Here is a 19,787-nt window from a genome sequence, read left to right as displayed (position 1 = left end):
TTTAAACTTTTGGAAACAATTTGCTGTGTTAGTGTATTTAAAGCATCAACCTGATTTACCGTATCAGCCTTCTTGATTATTACACGCTCAAATGGCCATTGGATGGCATTCTCAGAAATCTCGTTCAACAATTGTAATGCTTCCTCCGTGGTTTTTCCCATTACAGAACCTCCTGCAGCAGCTGTATCAATCACATTTCTAGAAGATGGTTTTAAACCCATGATAAAAAAAATATACAATTGCATATGTTCATGAATGTCATGGTGTGGGCATTTTCTTAACATTGCTTTTAATCTTTTCCAAGCTTGATAAAATGACTCAGTGTCAGTCTGCAAGAAATTAGAGATGTCTTGTCTTAACTTTGTGATTCTAGCAAGGGAAAAATATTCGTTTAAACATTTCTGAGTCATTTCATCCCATGTGGTAATTTAACCTTGTGACAAACTTCGCAACCAAGTCTTGGAATCTCCTTTTAAAGAAAAAGGAAGAGGTACTCCATTATACTTAGTTGTTTTAACAAGTTTCAAAAAGTCAATTAAAGGACTGTGTGGATCTTCACTTGCGTCTCCAGTGAAGATGCAAGACTGTTGAATCGTTTGAATCAGGCCTGTCCTGATTTCAAAGTTGTTGGCTGCCACTAGGGGATTTTTTTGACACTAGATTCACAGTTAAAGCGGTCAGGTTGTAACGACCCGACCGGTCGTTTTGAGCCCTAGCATGTCGTTCAGTGGTTTGAGGCCATGAGTAGTTTCACTTTAGGTACTATGACTTGTACGTATGGTCAAAATTGAATTTCAGAAAGTTCAGAGTTAGTTTGGGAAGAAAATTCTAATTTTGGAAGCTTTAAGTTGGAGGGATTGACTGAGGTTTGAATTCTAAGTAAACGACCTCGGAATCGAGATTTGAAGGCTCTAACATGTTCGTATGATGATATTAGACTTGGGCATATATCTGGATTGGGTTCTGGATGACCCGGGAACGTTTCAGCGCCTATTGTGGAAGTTGGTATTTTGGAAGAATTTCATAAAATTTGGGTTGAGGCATATTTCAATGTTATCGATGTCTGCTTGGGATTTCGAGTTTGGGAATAGCTCTGTATGGTGATTCTGGTATTGGGAGCGCGTCCGGGAGTGGATTCGGAGGTTCGTAGGTAATATTGGGGTCATTTGGCGGAAGTTAGAAATCTGAAGGTTAATGAGAAGTTTGATCGGGAGTGGACTTTTTGATATCGGGGTCAGAATCCAATTCCAGGAGTTGGAGTAGGTCTGTAATGTCGAATGTGACTTGTGTACAAAATTTGAGGTCAACCGAACGTGATTTGATGGGTTTCGGCATCGAATATAGAAGTTTGAAGTTCTAAAGTTCATTAAGTTTGAATTGGGGTGAGATTCATGATTTTGATGTTGTTTGATGTGATTTGAGACCTCGAGTAGGTCCGTGTTATGTTATGGGACTGGTTTGTGTGATTTGGACGGGGTCCCGGGGGCCTCGGGTGTGTTTCGGGATGGTTTCAGATCATTTCGGACTGTTTTGGACTGCTGATGCTGGTGTCTGGTGTCCTTCTTCGCGAACGAGAAGGAAGTCCCGCGTTCTCATAGAGAAAATTGTGAGGCTACTGGGTTGGCCTTCGTGAATGCGAATGCGAGGCAAGAGCTGGGCAAGCCTTCGCGAACACGGCCAAGGCAACGCGAACGCGAAGAAGAAAGAGGGAGATGGGCCTAAGGCCAATTGGCCTACTCGAAAGCATAGAAGGGAACGCGAGGGGTCTAGGAAGCAGGCCTTCGCGAACGCGAGGGATTTGCCGCGTTCGCGAAGAAGGGTCACCTAGACAGTGAGGTTTTTTTTAAAGACGGGATTTGGCCATTTTCCTCTATTTTTCATTTGGGTGGGCAATTTTCGGAGCTCTTGGAAGGGAGATTTTCGTCATCTATGTCAAGGTAAGTGATTCCCACCTATTGCAAGTTAAATACTTGGATTATATATGGATTTAGACTTGAAAATTTGTGAAAATTTGGGATTTTGAAGAAAAACTTAGAAATTGGTATTTTTTGGATATTGACCATGAAATTGGACATGGAATTTGGAATATATTATATATTTGAGTTCGTGTTGTTATGAGTAAAGTTTATGTTCGAAAAGTTTTGGAATCCGGGCATGTGGGCCTGAGGGTTGCTTTATCGATTTTTTTAGCGGAGTTGAAAATTATTATAAATTGATTAATTATGAGTATTAGAGTATATTTTGATTGGGTTGCATCTTATTTGACTAGTTTTGGATCGGCACTCACCAGTTTGAGGTGTTAGGGCGGTGTTGGAGCCGATTTTGGAATGTCGAAGTGAGGTAAGTCTCTTGTCTAACTCTGTGAGGGGAAAATTAACCCCAGGTGTTGTATATTGATGTGTGCTACTTGTTGTGGGGTCTATGCACGCGCGATGTGACGAGAGCCCGTACGTAGCTACATTCATGTTATTGTCCGGGTAGGCTCAGGTTCACATCATGCCATAACTGTACTATTTGAGCATTCTCTCGCCTATTAAATTCCTCTGTTTTACATTACTACTTAAGAGTAGACTTTCCATTGTAGAAACTTCACGAGTTCATGATTAGTCATAGAATAATTTTACTCCTCTTACGGCATGTTTATGTGATATATATACTTCATTGAAAGGTTTTTGTTAAAGAAATTACAACTCACATGTTTATTTGTGAGTAGGGTCAAGGACCCATCAAAGCTTCTTATTCTTATGGGATCGGGTTGTTTGCCTCGCCAGGATTATGTATTTCACTCTTATGGGATCAGGTCATTCTCCTCGGAAGGATTATGTATTTCACTCTTATGGGATCGGGTCGTTCGCCTTGGCAGGATTATGTATTTCACTCTTATGGGATCGGGCCGTTCGCCTCGGCAGGATTTATGTACCACACTCTTATGGGAGTGGGCCGTTTGCCTCGGCAGTTTAATAAATGTATCTATGGTTCGGGCCGTTTGACCCTCGGCAGTGCACAGTTTAAATACTTATGTTGGATCAGGCCGTACGCCTCGACATTTCCTATATCATATCCTCATGGAATCGTGCGTAATCTTTGGCAAGAAGCCAATGTATCTATGAGTTTTCCCGATTTGAGTTATGACAATCTATCTAATGGGATCCACTACATCTATATATATGCTCCAGTTAAGAAGGGAATTTCTAATGGAGAGCTTGAGTTCTTAGTAAAGAGGGGGATTTGTACCACCTGATTCATACTTGTTTATCACACTTATTTACTCTGCCTCATATTTACTTACCTCTTTACTGTACTTGATATTATTGGACCACTAGTGAGTGTCGATGTTGACCCCGTATCACTACTTTTCCGGGGTTAGGCTAGATACTTGCTGGGTACACGTTGATTACGCACTCATACTACGCTTTCTGCACATTTTTGTGCAGGTACATATGTGACTAGTGGCCTTGTGAGAGTAGAGGCGTGTATGCATGCGGGGACTTACGTGAGATGCATTCCATATTATGACCGGCAGCCGGCAGAGTCTCCTTCAGAGTATTTATATTTCTCCTGTCTAAATTTGTATTCCGGACATATGCTGTATTTTATTTTATATTCCTAATTGATGCTCATGCACTTGTGACATCAGGTTTTGGGGTGATTATGGGTTGTTCTGTATTGAAATTGTTAAAAAAAATATTATTATACACTGTAGATTTCATCTTTTACTGTTTAATTGAAGAAAAATATGATTTCTAAAATAATAAGATGAGAACCAAATTGAGTTATTATTGTTGGCTTGCCTGATAGTGGTGTCCGGCGCCATCACGACCTTAATGGATTTTGGGTCGTGGCAACATGGTATCAGAGCGCTAGGTTCACTTAGGTCTCACGAGTCATGAGCGAGTCTAGTAGAGTCTTGCGGATCGGTACTGAGACGTCTGTACTTATCTTCGAGAGGCTACAAGGCTGTTAGGAGCACTTCCCTTCTTGATTCCTCATCGTGCTAATTGATTCTTTTGAGGCTTGTACCTTTATTTCTTTCCTATTCAATCTTATATGACGTGAAGCGCTTGTTATAGATTGGGAATTGAGGAATTGTCATGGTGCTACAGAGGTGGTGCAGGATGTCTCTGCCTGCGTGTTTGATTGGGCTATTACCGTCGCTTTGCGGAAGGCTGTAACGACCCAGCCGGTCGTTTCAAGTATTACAACCCCGTCGCAAGGCTATAGTATTTGTGTTACTAGTAGCATTATCCATTGAAATTGACATTATTTTATCACTAATACAAAAATATCTACAAATATCTATAACCGTGCTAGAAATAAACTGTCTTGTGTGACGTGAATTAATTATTCTATAAGAAATAATGCCCTTTTGCATTATCCAATCCTCATCAATCCAATGACTGGTAACAGTAAGGTAATCACAGTCGTTACCACTTCTACCAATATCAGTTGTAATAACAACATGACAATTTATATGAGTAAATAAATAGCGCAAATATTGTTCATATTCATGTTTATATTTATAAATATCGCTCTTTACGGTTGTGCGAGAAAAACCTTTATAAGTAGGATAAAATTTTTTTTTAATATAATGCACAAAGTTAGGATCAGAAGGAAAACTATAGGGTAAACACATAACAGTTACCATTTTTGCCAATTCTTCCCGATTTTTTTTTAGATCATAATATAAAATACTACCGGTAACAGTGTTAATTCCCGATTAAAATTGATTTGAACCGGTACTAGGGTCAACCTCACTAGGAGTAGGTAAACTTTTTCCCTCGGCCAAAGCTTTCAGATGAAGATATCTCACTTTATCTTGAGGGTGTTTCATTATGTGTCTAGCCAAAGTTCCCGTCCAAGTTTCCGTCCCACCCCGCAATCCAAAATATTTAAAAACTAACTTCGTGCCACAAGTTTTACACTTAGCCTTATTTTCTGGAATTAGTTGAGTAAAAAATGGCCAAACGAGAGATGTTTCCGTCCGTTTGCTAGGTTGTCTAAAGAAAGTAGGGGTAGTAACAAGAGTATCAAATGGGGCATCATTTGGATTAGCAGGGTTACCACTAGTTGGGTTAACATCAGGAGCAGGACTAGTTGGTGTATCATCATCCGGTTGAGTTTCATCAAAATCTATTTCCTCGTCATCATTTTCATCAATAGTTGGATTAGAATAAAGAGCATTCATTAATTCATGGTCTAATTGTTCACCAGATCTAATATTATGGCAAAATTGACTTTCAGTAAATTGTAATAAACTATTATCGCTATCAAGAATAGCAGGTGTAGGACGTATATGGAGTTTGGTTCGGGGAGCCCGGGGCAGTGGGGGAGGAACAAATTGAGTACTAGATTCGTCACACTTGGATTTTTCCTTATTTTTACCAATTTTTTTTTTAAGGAAGTCATCTTAATTAATAAAGTAATAGAAAATAAATAAAACAAATAAAATTATAATATTAAAACTTAAGAGTTGGAACGAGTTTACCGAATTGACGAACAACTTGTTGGAAATTGATTATCGTTGAAGACTTCAATTCACCAACTTCACAATTGTTTCACAAATTGTAACAATAAAGTAAGCAATAGTAGCAATTATAGAAGAAAATTAGAGAGAGATTCTGATAGATTGATGATTTTGTAAGAAAAAATGAAAGAATGATGGGGTATTTATAGTTGAAAATTGGGGAAAAGTGTAATTATAAAAAGTTTGGGATTAAAACAAAGTTGGGGGGTTAAATGGCTATTTTATAAATAGCCAACGGCTATTTTTGACAGCCCAACGGCTAAATTTTTTTAAAAATAAAAAAATAAATTTATTTTTTTATAAAAAAAAAAGCCGTTGGGACCGTTTGGCCCGCTAAGGAACCGGGCCGGTCCCGGGCCCTGGCGGGCTAAACGGTCTCGGGCCTGACGGTCCCAAATCATAAGACCGGCCCAGACCCACTAAAATCGGGCCAAACGATCCTGGCCCGTTTAGCCCGTTTGACCCGCGGTCCCGGGCCTGCACCGGCCCACTTGCCACCCTTATGCTAATCATATGAATTTGGATCGTGATACCATTTTAAACCTACTTCCAAAATTTAGCGATAAATTTATGTTGCATATCCTCATAACTTGATTATGAAATCACGTAGTTAGAAATATAATATTTCTTAAGTTTATACTTACTAACTAGGTAAAGAAAGCTGAAAAAAGATAAAATAGCAAGACAAGAAACAGAAAGTAGCAAGACAAAAAAAGGAAAAAAAATACAGAAGAGGAGGAAAGAGTTTCAAGTTAATAAAGGGTATTTTACACGCTTGATCCTTTTTTAATTATTATTTTAAAAAAATAGCATCATTTATTGTTTATTACATAAAGAATATTTTTTTTTATTATTAGCATATTATAAAAATTAAGCTTAACATTTAATAAGTTAACTGACTCGCTAATCACAGGAAGTACTTTTTTTATCCATCTCCATTCTCCCTTTCCAATATTTTGTTGGGATTTTAAGCTTGTGTAGCTTAAAGAGGGTGAATGAGAAATGGAGGAAAAATGAAATATTTGAGTTTTCCTTGGGAAAGGGACATTGTCCCATATTGTAGGAAGAAAAGGCTTTTGATGAGTATATATATAATTGCTCTTCTTCTAGCTCTTAAAGAGTTAAGAAAAAGGCAAGCATCGCGCCGTCGTCGCTCGCTCGGCTTCGGCTAAAAATTCAATCCGGAATAACCCTCGACCCGGTTCGGTCAGGCCCGTTTTCTTTCCCGCAATATTTTGAATCCCAGAATCTTTCCTTACGAAATTTTCTGAGCTTTTTCTTCTTCTTCTTCTGTACAATATTTTCGAGTGTATTTTACGACCATTGAGTGGTTCGCAGTTCATCAGAGTTTTTGGTACCAATACACTGGTGAGTTAAATCGTTCTATCCTGGGAGGATATATTCCAGCACCTCGGGTACTTGAGGGGAATAATTTCCTTAAGGACACACTGTGTATTCAGTGGGCTCGATTTATTTCTATACTGTTTTTTGTTTTTCCGAATCTATTTCGTTAAACAAGTATTACTAACTTTCTGTTTTGTTTTTTCAGAAAGTTTAATTGTTTATTACAGCAATACAGAATTATAACATTCTTTAGGAAATTATTTTTTTATATATTTTGTATTTTGTTTGTAGAGATTAAAACCTGTTTGGTTTTCTACTCCTTCTGAATTTTACTATTCTGATTTGAAGATATAAAAACTTCATCAGAGTATTGAAATTCGTAAAACGATTTGAAGAACATAAAAACTTCATCATTTTTCCGTGTAACAGTATATAAAAACTTCGATTTTATTTATTATACATACTATTTTTGTTAATAACAGTATTGTTTATTGTTCTGATTTTGCCATTAATTGAACTCTTCTTTTGTTTACTGTGAGAAATGGCAATTGATAACGGAAATTATTCTGCGACTATTGCGGCAACGACGATAGCCTCGTCAAGCTGGACTGTTGTTCCACCGGCAAAGAAACCGGGAAAATTTTCCGGAGCCAACTTCAAAGGATGGCGGCAAAGGGTGTTCTTCTGGCTTACCACACTTGGTATGCAGAAATTCACTAGTGAAGAACCTCCGGTGCCTGCTGCGGACATACCGCACAACGAGAAATTCATGATTGTTGAGACGTGAAAGCAGGCAGATTTTCTTTGCAAAGGCTATATCTTAAGCGCTTTAGAGGATGACTTGTACAATGTGTACAGTGCGATGAATACTTTGAAAGAATTATGGGACGCACTTGAGAAGAAGTACAAGACTGAAGATGCATGCTTGAAGAAGTTCGTGGTTGTCAAGTTTCTAGACTATAAAATGATAGAAAGTAAAACTGTTGGAACCCAAGTTCAGGAGCTTCAACTTATTTTTCATGACCTTATTGTTGAAGGTATGGTCGTGAATGAAGCATTTCAAGTGGCTGCAATGATTGAAAAATTGCCTCCTTCGTGGATAGATTTCAAGAACTATCTTAAGCACAAGCGCAAAGAAATGAAGTTGGAAGATCTTGTTATTCGTCTCAAGATTGAGGAAGACAACAAAACAGCCGAGAAGAAGTCTCGTGAAAATTCAACGATCATGGGAGCTAATATCGTTAAGGAGACTGCTCCAAAAAGTAAGAAGAGAAAGAGGTCTTCTGGACAGACTAAGGAGCAGAACAAAAAGAAATTTAAGGGCAGCTGCTACAATTGTGGAAAAACCGGTCACAAAGCCCCTGATTGTCGTCTCCCGAAAAAGTATAAGAAGAAGGGACATGCCAACATAGTGGAGAAGAATGATGACATTGATAATATGTGTGTAATGCTTTCGGAATGCAACCTTGTTGGAAATCCGAAGGAGTGGTGGATTGACTCTGGAGCCACTCGACATGTTTGTGCTGTCAAGGAAGCATTTGTGACTTACTCTACTGTTGGTCCCAAAGAAGAGCTTTCCATGGGAAATACTGCAACAGCCAAGATTGAAGGTTATGGGAAGATATTCCCGAAGATGGCTTCCGGCAAGGTGTTAACGCTCAACAACATGTTCCTACTATTAGGAAGAATTTAGTTTCTACTTCTTTACTTGTTAAGAATGGATTCAAATGTGTATTTATTTCTGATAAAGTTGTTGTAAGCAAGAATGAAATGTATATTGGAAAGGGCTAGCTCACATAGGGCCTCTTCAAATTAAATGTAATGGTTGTTGACAGTATGAATAAAATTGCAGCTTCTTCTTATTTATTGGAGTCAAATGATTTATGGCATATTCGTTTAGGACATGTTAATTACAAAACCTTGCGGAAGTTAATTAATTTAGAAGTGTTGCCTAAATTCGAGTGTAATAAATCAAAATGTTAAATATGTGTTGAGTCTAAGTTTGTAAAACATCCTTATAAGTCTATTGAAAGGAATTCAAATCCTTTAGACTTAATTCATACTGATATTTGTGATATGAAGTCGACACCATCTCGAGGTGGGAAAAAGTATTTTATTACTTTTATTGACGACTGCACTCGATATTGTTATGTTTATTTGCTTAATAGTAAGGATGAAGCAATTGAAGCATTTAAGCAATATAAGAATGAAGTGGAGAATCAATTGAATAACAAGATCAAAATGATTAGAAGTGATAGGGGTGGAGAATATGAATTTCCATTTGCAGAAATATGTTCGGAATATGGAATTATCCATCAAACTACTGTACCTTACACACCTCAATCCAATGGAATTGCGGAAAGGAAAAATCGGACATTAAAGGAAATGATGAATTCTTTATTAATAAGTTCCGGATTACCGCAGAGTTTGTGGGGCGAAGCTATCCTTACAGCTAACCGAATACTCAACAGAGTACCCCACAGCAAAAACGCAATCTATTCCATATGAAAAATGGAAAGGAAGAAAACTCAACTTGAAATGTTTCAAAGTGTGGGGGTGTCTAGCAAAGGTACAAGTTCCTTTACCTAAAAGGGTTAAAATCGGACCAAAAATTGTTGATTGCATTTTCATTGGATATGCTACAAACAGTAAAGCATGTCGGTTTTTGGTTCATAAATTTGATAATCCCGAAATTCACATTAATACGGTAATGGAATCAGATAATACTAAATTCTTTGAAAGCATCTATCCGTATAAAAATGAATGTGAGTCGTTAAGTGAAAGACCTAAACGACCTCGGGAAGAACCAACGGAAAATACTCCAAGTATAGAAGATCCAAGGCGTAGTAAATGTCAAAGAACATCTACTTCCTTTGGACCAGATTTTGTGATATTCTTGCTTGAAAATGAGCCTCAAACTTTTAAAGCAGCTATGTCATCTTCTGATTCAGCGTTTTGGAAAGAGGCAGTCAATAGTGAGATTCAATCAATTTTGGATAACCATACATGGGAATTGGTAGATCTTCCTCCAGGAAATAAGCCTTTAGGTTCGAAATGGATCTTTAAACGGAAAGTGAAAGCTGATGGCACTATTGACAAATATAAGGCAAGACTTGTTGTCAAAGGTTATAGACAAAAGGAAGGCCTTGATTACTTTAACACTTACTCGCCAGTAACGAGGATAACATCTATTAGGGTGTTAGTGGCACTAGCGGCCGTGTATGGTCTTGAAATCTATCAAATGGATGTTAAAACAGCTTTCTTAAATGGAGAATTAGAGGAAGAGATTTACATGGAACAACCTGAGGGTTTTGTGGTAACTGGTAAAGAAAAGAAAGTGTGCAAACTTGTTAAGTCACTTTATGGACTTAAACAAGCACCCAAACAATGGCATGCCAAATTTGACCAAACAATATTGGCAAGTGGGTTTAAAATTAATAAGTGCGACAAATGTGTTTACATTAAAAATACTCTAGGTCATGAAGTCATTATTTGTTTATATGTTGATGACATATTGATAATAAGCAAAAACATGGCAGATATAAATGCTACTAAGCGCATGTTGGCTAGCAAATTCGATATGAAAGACTTAGGAGTTGCTGATGTGATCTTAGGAATCGGAATTCACAAGACTCCACAAGGTCTAGCATTATCACAGTCTCACTACATTGAAAAGGTACTTGACAAGTTCAAGTATTTGGATTTCAAAATTGCCAAGACTCCAATTGACGTGAGTTATGCACTTCAAAAGAATGAAGGTGAAAGTGACTCACAATTGGATTATGCAAGAGTATTGGAAAGTTTGATGTATATCATGAATTATACACGACCAGATATAGCATGTGCTATTAGTAAACTGAGTCGGTTTACAAGTAATCCCAATCACATACATTGGATGGCAATAAAACGAGTTTTGGGGTATCTCAAACATACCCAAAATTATGCTTTGCATTATAACAAATATCCCTCCGTGCTCGAGGGATATAGTGATGCAAATTGGATCACTGGATCATCTGAAGTTAAATCCACGAGCGGATATGTTTTCACAATTGGGGGTGGAGCAGTGTCTTGGAAATCATCCAAACAAACGTGCATCGCCCGTTCTACAATGGAATCTGAATTTATAGCTTTAGATAAGGCCGATGAAGAAGCTGAATGGCTCCGGAATTTCTTGGAAGATATTCCATTTTGGCCCAAACCTTTGGCACCTATTTGTATACATTGTGATAGTCAAGCAGCAATAGGCATGGCAGGGAGCGTTATGTATAACGAAAAATCTCGTCATATACGACGGAGACACAATACCGTTAGACAACTACTCTCTAGTGGTGTTATCACAATTGACTACATAAAGTTAAGAGATAACGTGTCGGATCCACTTACAAAAGGCCTATCTAGAGAGGCAGTTGAAAGATCATCAAAGGGAATGGGGTTAAGGTCTAGGACAAGTCATCATGACGGTAACTCTACCTAGCAGACTGGAGATCTCACAAGCTAGGTTCAAAGAGATCAAACAAAGTTATGAATGACGGTTCAACATTGTCAAATAACTCAACCCATTCTCGTGATGAAGACAATGTTTAGAAATCGAGGTAAAGCATTAAGTCTTTTTGATGAGTCAACAAAGCTTAAAGGTTTTTTAATGATTTGCTAAGTCTGGCAGGATATGACCAGATAGTGTGTCTATAGGATTACACGTTTAGAAATTACCTATGTGAGTGTGAAGTGTAAGCCGCTTCAAGGGGAATGAAAGTAAAGGCCCATTCTCTAAGCACTCATGAAACCAGGCGGTGTTCATGGCTGAAACGAACACAACCGTGAGAACCATAGATGGTTAAGGATTGATTGTGTGACTTATGTTGTCTAGGTATACAACAAAGCTCGACGGTTCAAAGATATCAAATCTACCGATTGACCGAGTATATCCGATATAAGTTCACTACGAAAAGTTCAAAGGGAAACCTACTTATCCAGATGCAATTAATTCTTGCATATAAAACACACACGCGTCCGTGCATTCCTTTATTTTATAGCCATTCCTCATTCACGTGCGGGATTGTTGGGATTTTAAGCTTGTGTAGCTTAAAGAGGGTGAATGAGAAATGGAGAAAAAATAAAATATTTGAGTTTCCCTTGGGAAAGGAACATTGTCCCTATATCGGAGGAAGAAAAGATTTTTGATGGGTATATATATAATTGCTCTTATTCTAGCTCTTAAAGAGTTAAGAAAAAGGCAAGCCTCGCGCTGTCATCGTCGCTCGCTCGCTCGGCTCGGCTTCGGATTCGGTCAAAGATCGATTGATTGATTAATCTTTTTGGACAAAATTTCTTTCAATTATTTAATTAATTAATTAACGAAAAATTCAATCCGGAATAACCCATGACCCGCGACCCGGTTCGATTTCTGAAAGGTTGCAAACCTTTTCAGAAATAATGCGAGCAACTCTATAAATAGAGTTTGAATCCCAGAATCTTTCCTTACGAAATTTTCTGAGCTTCTTCTTCTTCTGCACAATATTTTCCAGTGTATTTCACGACCATTGAGTGGTTCGCAGTTCATCAGAGTTTTTGGTACCAATACACTGGTGAGTTAAATCGTTCTATCTTGGGAGGATATATTCCAGCACCTCGGGTACTTGAGGGGAATAATTTCCTTAAGGACACACTGTGTATTCAGTGGGCTCGATTTATTCCCATACTGTTTTTTATTTTTCAGAATCTATTTCGTTAAACAAGTATTACTAACTTTCTGTTTTATTTTTTCAGAAAGTTTAATTGTTTATTACAGCAATACAAAATTATAACACATTTATCTTCTTCACTCTATTTTTGAAAATCTGATGCATATGTGAATGCCACCTAAATTCAAGATGTATTGATTTATACGTCTTTTATACTTTATATATCAAGTATCACTTTAATTCAAAATATATTTTTATGTATATAATTGTTGTATATTTATTTGTGAAGTGCCATCTTATTTTAAGATGTATTTTTAATGTATATTTCAAATATATTTTATATGTCAAGTGCCATTTTAATTCAGGATGTATTTTTTATGTACATTTTTTTTGGTATATTTATATGCCATCTTAATTAAATTTAAGATATATTTTTTGTATATATTTCACATGTCTAGGTGTCATCTTAATTGAAGATGTATTTTTTATGTATATTATTTTATATATTTTATATGTTTTAAGAAGATGAAGAAAAAAAAGGAAAGCTAATAGATAAAGAGAAAAAAAGGGGCATGATTTTTGTACAAATAATGACTTTCCATTCAAATTGCTTATGTTTAGGGATTAATAATTAATATTCCTATTTTAATGGAACCGTGTGCTACAAATATAAATATTTTCCTGCCACAACTATAATATTAAATTTTCTGCTAAGAATTAATTATATTTCTTTTAAACTGTGACAGTTATGTAAAGTTCCCGTTAATGAAGCCAAGAGGAATTTTGTTTCTTTTCTTCCATTTACAATATCATGTAATATTTGAGATAACCTGCCTTTTGGTCAGATTACAAAAGGTGGAAAAAAAATCCAACTCGCTAAAACGGGTCTTAGCACACAGGCGGTTTACCCGAACCCATAACCTTTTTCATCCCAAAACAAAATTCCTATCCAAGTAATCACCTCTTCTTTCCCCTCTTCGTCATTCCTTCCCCCTTCAATAAACCATCAGCCCAACAAAGAACAAATAATTTTCCTCTCTTTATATCATTCTTCTTCAATATTGGCAGAGTCTAATTTCACTCTCCTTCTATTGGGTATCTGAAAAAGGTTCGTACTTTAACCCAGTTTTCACTTTTCTCTTTTTCTTTTTTTGGGTTTGTCTCTCTCTTTTTTTATGTGAATTATTATTTGGGTTTACTTTGATTTATGAAAAGGTTGGATCTTGCTATTGAATATAGGTGAAATTTTGTGGGGTTGTTATGGTATTGGTCGTGTCTTATTTTGTTTTTTTTGGGGTGGGGGGGGGGATTGTAACTTTATTTAGAGGAAAAATTATGTTACGGTATGTTTTAATTAAATTAAATTGAAAAAAAAAGTGTAGCATAGGACCTTTTGACTGTTGTTTTTGGAAGTGCCTAGGCCCTTGTTGGAAGTAACGAAAATTGTGCAATTTGAATACCCGTAGTTGGTATTGTAGATACTTACTTTTGTTATGCTATACTAATATAAGGAGTGTTCCATGGTAGAAGATTGAGTTTGTTCTTGACATACTATGTGGGTGAACCCCAGGAAAGTTTTCGTACAAACTAGAGCTTTATGGATGCTAAACCTCAGTGGCAGAGCCACCTTATAGGAAAAAATACACTGTGTAGCTAGGTAAAAAAATAAATTATATGTATATATATTATGTATTGACTCCCCTTAATTTCTTGATATGTTTACTTTTATATATTTTGACACACCTTAACGAAAATTCTGGCTCCGCCACTGCTAGTAAACCTATTTACCTCAATATTAGTATGTCTTATAGTTGGCATTGGTATTGGTATGTTCTATATTAACTAGTTTTTACCGTATTTTGAACAATTTACTAGAAGAACGCACCATGTCAGCCCTTTTTTTTGGTTTTGTTTCCACGAGTACGTCAAGGCAGATGAAAAGTCATGGTACAGAAGCTTAAGCTGTCAACGCCTGAAAATAATACTTAAGTAAATATCAATTTGAAACAGGAAGTAAAACCTTAAAACCAACAAAATCTTAGACCGAAAATTACTTACAAGCCGAATTATAGACATCGCTTGGTAAAATCCAGTGCAAGCCGAATTAGTTAACGTAGTAGACTCTATGCTCCTATAGGAGCCAATCCATTATGAGCCTCCTTTTAAGAAGGAATGCTTCGGTGGTTTCTATTTGGTTGTGCAACAGAATGCTTGTGGCATCTGATATGAGAGTCAGTTGTATTTACATTTTTATAAGATTGTCACCTAATACTTTCAGTTTAGTTTGTTATTTTAGTTTGACTTTACTGCTATTTTTGAAGATGTATGACCTTGGAATGCATAACTGTTTCCTCCCGATTAGGGTGCTAGCTGCTAAAAAGCCAGATAATGTGTGAATAGTAGTGCGTCTCAATGGAAAGCACATCTCTCCTTGAAGTTAACCAATTTTTTGATGAATAAAGGCTCTTGTGTGTCAGGCTTTGAAGTATTAACTGATCTGCTTCAGTGTGAAGTTTAGGTTCAATGGTGGTTGTTTCTAGATGTCTGAGTTATAAAACGTCAAGATGGACATGTTGATTGCTAATTTCCCCCTCATATGGATCTTATCCTCAGATCCTTCTTGTCTACTTTCTCATAGTGCCCAAGATGAACTTTCTAATGTCTTATTAAAAGAGCCGTATGTATAGAAAAAGGAATGCGCGAAAAAATGTGGTTTGCTGTGGGCAGTTAAGACAGAATTGACCTTCTAAATGCATTTCCTAATTTTGTGGTATTTTGTTACCTTCGGAAATATAATCTGGAAATTTGTAATGGAGAACTTTAGTTGCCTCACTGAGCTGTAACTGTACTTTTTCAGGATTAACAGTGTACCTAAAAAATATTAACTGATTTTCTGTATATGTATAAGCTTCACTACTTAGTGTTTTATTTTTTGATGAAGTAAATATCATTAAATGGCATCAAGTAGATGCAAAAGAGAGTACAAAAGAGATGATAATGCTAGCTCCATGACAATTGATCAGCTAAAGTTCAGTGAGCCTACAAAATCCAAAAAATTAATTGGACAAAGTACAGGCTTAAGATAATTCCAACTGTAAAGATTAAAGCAAAAAGCCTTCAAAGTGTGAGTTGGAGTTGAGATTCCATCAAAATATATGTGGTTCCTTTCGTTCCAGATACACCAAAAGCTTCACTGCTTGGTGTTATCAAACACTCATGAAATTCAGATGATCGAATGAAGTCATTTACTGCTGATATTGGACACCACCGTCCTTTTGTTGATAGTTTGCCAACTGAGAACACTTAGAGTGCGGCGATAATGGTTTTCCATTTCTGTGACAAGCAATATCGTTGTTGATACCCTCTTGCAAGTGCTATTATATTCTGTATGAATTGCATATTTAATCTATTTTTCCTTTTGGATTGCAGGATTGTAATAGGATTCAATCTCAGGGAGACTCAGAGTTATTGCAAAAAGATGTTATCAACCGCCAGTACCACTATGAGTGCAGTTACTTTGCCAATAGGTATGTTTGTGTATATCCCCTGATTGATTCTTTTAACTAAGTACCTCTACATGTCTTTCTTTGATAAGGGATGTCATAATTAATATCCATGTAATTAGGATCTCACAGTGATGCTTGATCCTGTTAAACATTAATGTATCAACTTCTCTTGGTTAGCTCATTTGAGAGTCCTTTTTGTTTTTACAAGGTTAATGATATTATTAACAAAGGGAAAACTCCCGTATACAAGAGGTATACCAAAAGGTAGAGAATCTACCACAAAACATGCAGCAACAACAACAACAATCCAGTATAATCCCACTAGTGGAGTCTGAGGAGGGTAATGTGTACGCAGACCTTACCCCTACCCTGGGGTAGAGAGGCTGTTTCCGATAGACCCTCGGTTCCCTCCCTTCAAGAACTCCCCACCTTGCTCTTGGGGTGACTCGAACTCGCAACCTCTTGGTTGGAAGTGGAGGGTGCTCACCACTAGAGCAACCCACTACAAAAGATACACAATTATCTATACGAGTAGGGATCTCATGGGTGCACCAAAAAGCAATTAAAGATAAAAGGCTATTCCTCAAATGTGCAAATTCATTTTCAATCCCCTCAAAAGCTCTCATGTTTCTCTCTCTCCATACGATCCACATAAGAGCGAACGGAGCAACCTTCCATGCCGTTTGTCTTCTTCTCCTACGTCTACTGGCCCGGCTGTGCAACATATCTTTAACGGTACCTGGAATCACCCATTGAACACCAAAGAAATTGAGGACCACCCTCCACAGACCCGATGCTACTCTACCATGCAACAGTAGACGATCAACTTCTTCGCCCGAACATTTGCACATGTAGTAGCACCAGCTGATATGTGTAATACTTCTCTTCCTCACATCCTCAGTTGTCAGAATCGATCCCCTCGCTGCCAACCATGCAAAAAAAAAAAACCTTCCTAGGAGCCCCAGGAATCCAAATCGATAAATGCGGAAAATATGTCTCTCCTCTCACCAACAAATTCTAGTAAAAAGATTTGATTGTGAATAAACCAATCACTCCTCTACGCCCATCTCCATGAGTCACTATTAAGGTGAGGCTTGGTTTGCCCATAGAGTAACGCCATCAACCTTTAGAACTCCTCTATCTCCCGTCTTGCAGGTTTCTTCTAAACGTGAGATCCATAGAACTTCCCCTTCATGCTCCCTACGAATCTGATGGACTGTCAACTCTCTCTGATTCGAAGCTCTGAATACGTTAGGGAACCGGATTAGATGTAAAATATCTGATTAGCATTATTGTGCAAGTGCTGTAGGAATTAAGGCAGATAGGCACATTAAGTAATGATCCTCTTGTAATATATCAGTTGCTATTTTGCATATACTACTAGACTGTTTTAGCTTAGCTTTCTCTTCTCTCTCTATGAAAACATCAATTTGCACTCACCCGCTGACAGTCAAATATATAATACTTTCATATACAGCAAATCGGTAGAAGTGAAAATTTTGGTTTATGATCTATCATCTAGCATTCTGAATTTTGTGCTGTTTAACACCATGGAAGTCTGAGATGCATCCTTTTCCCCAAGTCAAAGCCTTTGTCTTTGTTTTAATTGTCAAAAGAAAAAAATAAAAAGTAAAACAAATCTCGTCTTTGATTTTGTAGTTAATGTAATGTGATGGTATTTTTGAAGTGCTAATTTAACATTTGCGTTTAAGGTTTGACAAAGATGTGATCAAAACATTTGATAGTTTAAAATCCAATGCTAGCAAAATACTTTTGAAGAATTGCTGCTCATCCTGTTGCTTGTTCTATCTTAATTGTTAATAATTGGATATCATTGTCACAGTGAGAGCAGGGGATAAGCAATTCAAGCCAATAGTATCTGTTCCTGCTGGCCTCCAGCCGCTTTGCATGCAGTCTCAACTCATTAACAGCAGAAGACGCTTAATGAGTCGTGTCCAAGAAAAACGTGCTTCAATAATATGTTCTGCTGCTTTGGTAACAGTCTCTTTAGTACTTGTGTTTGTGTAATTGCTAGGAGTGCCTGCTTAGCTAATTACACGCCTATAGTGATTCTAGTGGTTCAGTAATTTCTTATTAACTTCAGAGCTTCAGAATGCTACAGCAAGTAGCTGTTTATGGCACATAGTAATCACATTGGCTTATGTCTCCATATGTGCAGTTCAGTATGCGAAGCAGGATTCTGCAGTTAGTATATTGAAAATCAACTGCATTTACTACAACAAATATATTAGCCTCTCTATTTGCCACTTATTGTTTATTGATATGGATGGTTAACATGTGAAGATATATGTTTGTTTATTACTTGAAAGTGGTTATAACGCATCACGGGCAAGAAAATCCGAAAGAGGATTTGATTAATTTAATATAGTTCAGTATTCAGTTTTCCGTTCAGTTAGTATGTATGTTTATTACTGCAGTTAGTATGTTTGTATATTAGTTAGTACTGCTGTGCCTACTATTACTTGCATTCAGTATTTGATTTATTTTGCTGCATCATTGAATCTATAGTGCTACTAGCATCTCTGTTCAACACTTGTTTCTTGCATCAACGCAGAATGCCAGATGTGCTGAAGGCCAGACGCAGACGGTCACACGGGAACAATCAACCATTACAGTTGCACCAGTTCAAGGTAATTTGTTGATGTTCTTTATAGCAACTGGTGGAACGAATGGATGGAAATAACTATTTGTATTTTGCATTTTAGTTATTTTGACTGTTACACTTATGGTTAGTAGTGTCTCCATTCTGTCCTGCTGCTGAAAAAAATACATCAGTTTAGCCTTTACTTAACCAATGGTTTCCCGGAAGTTTATCAGCACAAAATTAACAGCCATGCTTTTATTTTATAAATATCCAGTAAAAGTATCATATGGGCGCTAATATATCTGGACTGGATACAGGTAAGGAAAAATCTCCTGCACTGGATGATGGTGGGTCTGGGTTTCCCCCTCGTGATGATGATGGCGGTGGAGGTGGAGGTGGGGGTGGTGGAGGCAATTGGAAAGGTGGGTTCTTCTTTTTCGGTTTTCTTGCTTTCTTAGGCTTCTTGAAGGACCAGGAGGATGAAGGACCCTACCGGGATCAACGGAGAAGATGAAGAAAACCAGAATATTGATACATAGAAATCAAAATATTGGATTTGTAACTGGTCCTCCCTCATTATTCTCCAATCATGGCTTCGAGCAACCTGTAGTGGGACAATTATGTATTTGAGTGTAGCATTATGTTTCAGAGAAAATACAATGCATTTAGAAATAATATGCTTTTTTTCAACACTTACTATATCCCAGGATGGTTGGATAAGTTGCTCTCTTAGTCTTAAATCTTTTTTGGTTCTTTTTCTTTGGGGTAGGGAGCTGGGTGAGGGAAGGAAGGAATGTTGTGAATGCGATCTAATTGCACAGGATCTAAGCGTTGGTTATGTAAGATCCTATGGTAAGCATAGTTATGAACGTAAGAGTAGTTATGAATATGTAGACCATCCTCTTTTTTTTTTTTTTCAAATGATTTATGAGGTCACGTCTCCTATGAAAGAAAATATTTATGAACAATTTAGAGCATGTTTGGAAAGCCAACTGTCTAATCAAGTAATTAGTTGGTAGAGCCAACATGTTTGGTTGGTCAGCATGAAACTTAGAGTAATTACACTCTTTAATTTTCAGGTAGAGTTAAAAATTGATAGTAATTATATTGTGTAATTATAAGATGTC

The 19,787-nt window shown here is 37.1% G+C and overlaps 1 protein-coding gene and 1 non-coding gene across 2 annotated transcripts; both read left to right on the top strand.

Annotated features, from left to right (window-relative positions):
- Positions 1-255: 255 nt before the first annotated feature.
- On the top strand, positions 256-362 carry LOC142168621 (small nucleolar RNA R71). The gene has a single exon (XR_012698459.1). It is a non-coding gene; the product is annotated as a small nucleolar RNA R71 (small nucleolar RNA).
- Positions 363-13,441: 13,079 nt separating this feature from the next.
- Positions 13,442-19,352, top strand: LOC107804991 (uncharacterized). Its single transcript, XM_016628963.2, has 5 exons — positions 13,442-13,657; positions 15,979-16,076; positions 17,899-18,050; positions 18,631-18,706; positions 18,978-19,352. Exons 2-5 carry the CDS (start codon positions 16,028-16,030, stop codon positions 19,172-19,174), a joined length of 474 nt encoding a protein of 157 aa, XP_016484449.1. The 5' UTR covers positions 13,442-13,657; positions 15,979-16,027; the 3' UTR covers positions 19,175-19,352.
- Positions 19,353-19,787: the final 435 nt, after the last annotated feature.

The sequence above is a fragment of the Nicotiana tabacum genome, chromosome 13 (assembly GCF_000715075.1).
Source record: "Nicotiana tabacum cultivar K326 chromosome 13, ASM71507v2, whole genome shotgun sequence".
Lineage (NCBI taxonomy): Eukaryota > Viridiplantae > Streptophyta > Magnoliopsida > Solanales > Solanaceae > Nicotiana > Nicotiana tabacum.
The sequence above is the reverse complement of the archived record's forward strand: the minus strand, read 5'-3'. Positions and strand labels throughout refer to the sequence as shown.